The sequence below is a fragment of the Choloepus didactylus genome, chromosome 9 (genome assembly GCF_015220235.1).
Source record: "Choloepus didactylus isolate mChoDid1 chromosome 9, mChoDid1.pri, whole genome shotgun sequence".
Taxonomy (NCBI): Eukaryota; Metazoa; Chordata; class Mammalia; order Pilosa; family Megalonychidae; genus Choloepus; species Choloepus didactylus.
In genome coordinates this window covers 23674215-23681979 of record NC_051315.1, presented here as the reverse complement: position 1 = coordinate 23681979, position 7765 = coordinate 23674215, and the positions used below count along the sequence as shown (strand labels likewise).

The 7765-nt window shown below is 37.2% G+C and overlaps 1 protein-coding gene across 10 annotated transcripts in view; it reads right to left on the bottom strand.

Moving 5' to 3' along the window:
- Window positions 1-7765, bottom strand: part of R3HDM1 (R3H domain containing 1) — a 205252-nt gene continuing 197487 nt past the window's right edge. For all 10 annotated transcript variants that reach the window (XM_037848731.1, XM_037848729.1, XM_037848727.1 and 7 more), the window contains 3 exons: window positions 2691-2773; window positions 2162-2246; window positions 1-1405 (listed from right to left, as the gene is read on the bottom strand). In XM_037848731.1, the coding sequence (XP_037704659.1) occupies window positions 1044-1405; window positions 2162-2246; window positions 2691-2773 (530 nt within the window). In that variant the 3' untranslated portion in view covers window positions 1-1043. The remainder of the gene's footprint in view (window positions 1406-2161; window positions 2247-2690; window positions 2774-7765) is intronic.

The window sequence follows — 7765 nt, the reverse complement described above, 5'->3', positions numbered from 1 at the left end:
CTCTTTTAAAAAGGCATTTTTAATTTAAAAAAGACAAAATGAATCTATATTTGTAAACATTTATTCTCTTGAACTGAAAAAGGCTTGCATCAGCACACATTGTACAGCCTTGCAAATTACACAGAAATTGAAAAAAAGGTTCCGTTTCGTAAGTGCAATGAATCTTTGATGTCCAGTGATCCGCTGCAAACAATGAAAACAAATTTTAAACCACTGAAGAAGTTTCCAGCACTCATCAAATGCATTTCCTCAGGTGACTAAAAATAGGATCCACAAGGAGGGGAATGCAAATAAGTGGCATTTGGTTACTGGAGAGACACTTAGGAAAAAATGAAGTGCAAGTATTTTCCTGCTCAGAATGACTTCCTATTCCCATTGGAATCTAAGTGGTTTAATTAAGGGGCATTAAGAACATAATTTACTTGACACTTAATACTGATACTACCTAAATGAATAAGGAAAAGACCTTATGCGGGAGTTTTGTATTTTATGGAAATGGTTTCAGTGTTTAGAGATTTAGGGGATGAGTAATCTTTTATTTGTGGGTGCTCCTTGGTCATCCCCCACCCTCCAAATAAGACAGTAAATGGTTTTGACTTGGTTATTCCACTCCTGCATTCTTTTTTTTCTCCAAATTCTAAGTTGGGTCACAATGTGCTGGCCGCAAAAAGAAATACAGGTTGCAACTGGTTGTAATCATTTTGAACAATAATTTGCTGTACAATAGAGCTTTGGATCTGATACAAGAATTCAGAAATACAAAACAAAATAACTATAAAAGTTGGGAGGCATTTGAACAGCATTTCCTCAGAAACAGCTGCTAACTCTGTATCATTCCGATGTGGATTCCTACAGTCATTAGAGGCAAAATGCATCTTTTTTCCCTCTTTGCTGGATCACTGGCCTTTCTTCAAAAGCTATAATGCCATAAACACACGTCCTAGGAGTCTCTATAATGTCAACAGAAGCTCCGAATACCAAGCCAATCAAAGATGGAAGAGGACAGGGTAATCATAAAGGCAGAGGGTCCAAAGGTGCTTGTGTTACTGAGAACTTGCCCTTTCCAAAATGTGAAAGTCATAGTGCTTCTTGCTTGTTCTCAGCTTAAACTTGTTAACTGAGTTAATTTGTTTCTTCAGTGCATTCTGTGCAGCTGAAATGGAGGGGAATGTGGCTAAGACGGTGTATGTGGAGGCCAAGTCACTGGGTTTAGAGCGTTCAGGGTTGACAGTGTTGTCCCCGCTGCCACAGCAGAGGGGGTGACGACGCAGCTGGGGCTGGGACTGCGGGTCCCGGAGCCACCGGATCTTAGCGCCAATTTTAAAGAGTTCTCCAAAAAGCTTCTCGGCTTCTGTGCGTGTAATTCCGTCTGGTAGTTCAGTAATTTCCAAAACTTTCCCAACCACTAGAATGAAAAAATTGTAGGATTAATACATGCCTGTTACCAAAAAGGTGGGTAAAAAGTACCCAAATATGATACAGGAAATGAACAGAATTTTCCAAAACCATTCAAATCTACAGAATTGTAATTGTTTTGGTCATCTTTTAGATTATTTTCATTTAACTCTTAGGCAAAGGGTGTAGAACTACCTACTGATTTCAAGGTCTTCAATAGCAACTGCAGGCACAATACCAGCCCTGGACAGTGTCTTCCCTCAGTTAGGTATGTGACAGGCAGAGTTTTCTGAATTTAACGTTCCCATTGTAAAATAAAAATAACAGCACTTGCCCTAATCACCTCAAGGTTATTGTGTATAGAAAGTTAAAGTACATACTTGAAAGCACTTTACCATAGGACGGCAACATATTTGTTCATTCAGACTACCTCCATGTACTGCTGTGTTTTTTGAAGAAAATAGAGGCAAAGAGTTATTCTGGAAAATAGTTCATTCTAACTGTTCCTCTCACACACCTTTTTTTCCTGTGAACCCTTTGCTTTTCCTAAACCCACCTGTACCTTTCCAATAGCCTCAACCTGAAATGAGACAGAATTAAAAGAACATATCTGAGAACCCTAAGTTCCAGACAGCATAATATCCTGTAGCTTTTGCGGAGACTCTAGGTAGAGGAAAAACCCTTTCTGTGGTATGGTATATTTTTAATGACTGTCAAACTAGTCAACAGTTTTAGAACCACATTCAGTTGCCCCTCAGGGACACACCTGCTTCTCCAGCTCCAAGGTCAGTGGATGCAGCCTTTTTAGCTTGTTTCCTTCCTCGGTTTCCATGCCTGTTGCCAGTGTGACCCTGGAAACCCAAAAACAGATGAGAAACAAGGTTAATAATACTGAAAATTTTGTTCATAATGTTTAAAAACTTAATACATATACATACTCAGTCTGGGTTTTGTACTTCAGCAGGGAAAAAAAAAACATTCCCAGGCCTTCTGAATTCTGCTTCTGTGGCAATGGCACTTCCTTCCCTCATGACCATAAGCAGCGGGACCCTAACCTCCCAGCCACACCTCTGCGCAGCACTAGTGAATTACTGCTCAGCCATGCAGTGCACCATCTTCTCCCTTGCTGTCCTCAGTGAGTCAGGGACTAACATTTATACACAAGCTGGCGGAGGCACAGAGCTCTCCTTTGCGTGGCTCCAACAGGTGGGCCCAGGGGTGCCTACCCCACGCTGAGCAAGGAGTGTGATGTTCTACCAGCAAAGCCTAGGAGGTGGGGCAGCTGGCTTTCACACCTGTTGGTTTGGAATGTGTCCGTGCAGAAGAGCAGGAGGGTTGTACTGCAGTGGCTGGCCAAGTAATGGATACCTGGCATCTCCTGAAAGCCAATAAAAAAATATTTTTAGCTTTTTCTCTACTCAGTCCTAAATTTATTTGCCAGAGTTTTCTTAAGTTGTTCAAAATTAAAAGAAGGAGGAGAAAATATATTTGGCAGAATAAAACAAGTATAGGTACTGACATTTAAAAAAATTAACCATTTTCATAAATCCTTTAAATAATTGGAGTAAATTTCTGAAAGGATTGAAGACTAAGTGCTTTTGAAGAAGGATGAGTGGTGGGAACTGGGAGGATAGGGAACAGAATGGAGAGAGATAAATCTGTATTCTTTTAAATATTTGTTGATTTTTGAAGCGTCAATGTATTATCTAAAAAATTAAGTAAACTTTTAAAAAGTGGATGTTAATGGAAGGTTAAAAAAAAAAGGAAGATGTGGATGAGAAAGAGTCTGAGAAAATTTTTTGACACAAAATCTTAACATCTCATATGAAATCCACCAAAATATTTATAACACGTATTCTACCCACTTGTGATCCTAAAAATCGCGTCTTTCCATGATTACAAATTAATTTACATTTCAGGGGAAGAAAAACCTAGATAAACATTAAGCTCTGTATCTTTCCAAATTCATTATCAATTACTATAAGTACATGCATGTATACATTTACATATACTCACACACACATTTTTACACAGTTTAATCATCTAGCATATTTATATTCTAAGTCCTAGGTCTGCTTTTAATTTCTCTTTAAATGGAAATTTGTATTTATAACTTTGAAAGACTGGCACAGTTCTTGTTACTCATGAAAAGAACCGTCCCATTTCTAAATAAAAAAGTGGGGGGTAGTCAGGATGAAGATCTTCCAATTATTTTCTTTCACTCAGGAGAGCCTGAAGTCATCAAATGGTAAGGGCTTAATAAATGCTGACTGAAAAAATTTGTCCTGGAGAATAATATTTTCATTTGTATTACATTCCCATTTTAACCACATTCTGTATTTGGAGGAGGGTTATGAGGAGATGCTAGGAAAGCACCTTCAAGAAATCTTAACCCTCTTCTCCTGATAGCTTTATAACAGAGAGAAGCAAGGTGTGGACTTCCTACTACTACATGGGGCTCTTTCCTGATTAACCTGTGAAGATGTTTAGGCAGCTCCTCGGCAGGACACCCCCATGACATACTCCGTCCCTCCCAAGTTCTAGTTGAAGGGCACGGATAGGATCTCTGAGATCAGAGATGTGATGTGAAGTGTGACAATGAATAAAAATCCATGGCAAAGAAGTCAAAAGTTCAGTGTAACAATAATGAAGTTAAAAAATTAGTAAGGCTCAAAAACAGTATCAAGAGAATATAAGGAAAGTTGGATAAAAATTCTGGCGAACTCTTGGACAAGTACACCTAAGCCTGACTCCTGTGGAACAGTACTCTTGACAAAGATGGTGATGAGATTGTAGTTAGCTCTAACTGGAGACCAGATACCCTTCCTGACAGACAGGGCTAGCAGGCGCTCCTCTTGGGACAATTAATATTAGACCATGTGGCTCTTTTACTGTATTGCCACACAAACTTTCAATTTATTTTTTACAACATGCTTTATTTTACTAGATTACCAAAGTGATTGGTTTTGTAGAAATTTTTCTTTTGTTGTTGTTGTTTACAAACCTTTGTTTCGAGGGCTAACTCTGAACAGATCGCAATGTGTAGCTGCTCTGCTTTGCAGGAAACCCTGACCCAGAAGCAGGTGACAGTCTATGAATGGTTTAGCACCAGGTTTCCTGGGAATGTGTGCTGCATGACGGCCCCATTTTGGCCATGCCCCGTCTCCCAGGGGCTTTGTAGAAATTTGGAAATAGAGAATTGAAAAGGAGAAAATAAAAACTACCTTGGTAATCTCATCACTGCTTATATATATATATATATATATATATATATATATGTATATACACACATATATATTTTAAAGTCTTGGTAAGGAGTTGGATTTTATTCTTAGATTTGGAAACCAATGGAAAATTTTCAGAAGATATGATTTTTTTCTATTAGAGCTGTACCTAATAAGGGTTTACAGAAAAATCATGCAGAAAGTACACATACCCACCTCTTGAACACAGTTTTCCCTATTAACATTTTGTATTAGTTGGTACATTTGTTACGACTGATGAAACATTATAATTATGGTGTTAATTTAGCCCCCTGTTTACATTAGAGTTCTCTCTGTGTGTTGTACAATTCTATGGGATATTTTTTGAGTGTATGGCACACATGTATGCAACCTAATTTTCCTTTTTACCTTTCCAAATATACAATTCATCAGTGTTAATTATGTTCACAAAGCTGTGCCTCCATTACCATCATCTATTGCCAAAACTTTTCCATGGCCCCAAACAGAAACTCAGTACCCATTAAACGTTAACTCCCCATTACGCGCAACCCCCCACCCCGCTGCCACTGGTAACATGTATTCTAGTTTCTGACTTTATGAATTTGCATATTCTGTTTATTTCATGTATGCGAGATCATACAGTATTTGTTCTTTTGTGTCTGGCTTATTTCACTCAACATGATGTTTTCAAGGTTCATCCACTCTGTAGCATGCTTTAGAACTTCATTCCTTTGTATGGATGAATAATAATCCTTGTATGTATATATCACGTTTTGTTTATCCATTCATCTGATGTTTGACAACTGGGTTGCTTCTACCTTTTGGGAAATGTGAATAATATTACTATGAACATCAAGTGCAAATACCTGTTCAAGCCCCTGCTTTCATTTCTTTTGTATGTACCTAGAAGCTGGATTGCTGGGTTCCATGGTAATTCTATACTTAACTTTCTGAGGAATCACTTATCAGACCACCAACAATGTACGAGTGTTCCTATTTCTCCACATCCTCTTCAACACTTAATATTTACTGTTTATTAACAGTAGCCATTCTAGTGGGCATGAGATAGTATCCTGTAGTTTTGATTTGCATTTCCCTGATGGCTAATGATGCTGAGCATCTTTTCATGTAATTATTAGCTATTTGTATATCTTCTACAGAGAAATTTCTATTCAAGTCCTTTTCCCATTTTTTAATTGAGTTTTTGTTGTTGAGTTGTGGGATTTCTTTATTTTCTCCCATTCCGTAAGCTTTTTACTTCCTGGGTAAAGTGCTTTGATAGGCAAAAGTTTAAAATTTTGATGAAGTCCCATTACTTTTTTCTTTTGTGGTTTGTGCTTTTGGTGTAACATCTAAGAAACCACTGCCTAACACAATGTCCTGAAAATGTTTCCCTATGTCCCCTTGTCTGAGTTTTTTAGTTTTGGTTCTTATATTTACATCTTTGATCCATTTTGAGTTAATTTTTGTATATTCTGAGTTAGGGGTCCACCGTCATTCTTTTGCACATGGCTATCCAGCTCTCCCAGCACCATGTGCTGAAGAGACTCTTCTTTCCCCACTGAGTGGACTTGGCACCCCTGTCAAAGATCCTTTGGCCAAAGGTGTGAGGGTTTATTTCTGAACTCGCAATTCGATTCCATTGGTCTCTATGTCTGTTCTTGTGCCAGTACCATGCCATTTTGATTACTGTAGCTTTATAATAAATTTTTTTAAACTGCAAGTTTTGAGATAAATTCACACACTGTATAATCCATCCAAAGTACACATCAATACTAGTTGTTCAGTCATCATTATAATGAATTTCAGAACATTTTCATGACTCCAAAAAGAAAAATAACAAATAGACATAAAAAGAGAAAATCTAAAACACCCCATACCACTTATCCCCCCTATTACTGACATCCAGTATTGGTGTGGTACATTTGTTACTGTTGATGAAAGAATATTAATATAGTACCATTAACTATAGTCTGTAGTTTGCAATAGGTAGTTGTTTTCCACTGTATACCACTCTGTTATTAACTCTTTGTATAAGTGTTGTACCTTTGTTCTATTTCATGAAAGAACTTATATTTGTAGTGTTAATCATAAACATCATTCATCACAAGGTTCATTCTGTTATACATTCCTATATTTTAACCTCTAGCTTTCATTCTGGTGACATACATGACCCTAAAAAACCCCTTTCAAGCATGTTCACCTACAATTCAGCACTATTATTTATAATCCCAATAACAAGTGACTGTGTCACTTCTATCCATTTCCAAACATGTAACTTCAATCTAATTAGAAATTCTGTTCATATTAGGCAACTGCTTCCCACTCTCTAGCCTCATTCTCTCTCTTGGTAACCTACATTCTAAGTTTTATGATTATGAGTTTACATATTATAATTAGCTCATATTAGTGAATTTACACAGTATTTGTCCTGTGTCTGACTTATTTCACTCAGCATTATGTCAAGGTTGATCCATGTTGTTGCATGCATGCTTCAGGACTTCATTCCTTCTTAGAGCTAAGTAATATCGTACCATATGTATATACCACATTTTGTTTATCCATTCATCGGGTGATAGACACTTGGATGTAATTAGTTTTAATGCTGCGACATTGAATCCTTCAACCTTGTTCCTTTCTTTCAAGATGGTTTTGGCTTCAACAGCTGCTGACACTTCCACATGAATTTGATGATAGGCTTTTCCATTTCGTAAAGAAGTCTGTTGGAATTTTTATTGGAATTGCATTGAATCTGTATATTTCATTGGGTAGAATTTACATAACAATAATTAGTTTTCCAATCCATGCACATGGAATGTCCCTCTATTTAGTTCTTTAATTTCTCTTAGCAGTGGTTTATCATTTTCCATGTACAAGTCCTTTACATCCTTGGTTAAATCTGGTCATAGATTTCTGATTCTTTTAGTTGCTGTTGTAAATGGAATTGTTATCTTGATGTCCTCTTCAGATTGTTCATTACTAGTATATATAGAAACACCACTGATTTTTAGCTGTTGATCTTATACCCTGTCACTTTTCTCAATTCATTTATTAGCTCTAGCAACTTTGTTGTGGATTTTTCAGGATTCTCTTCATATAAGATCACATCATCTTCAAAGAGGGAGAACGTTCCTTCTTACTTTTCT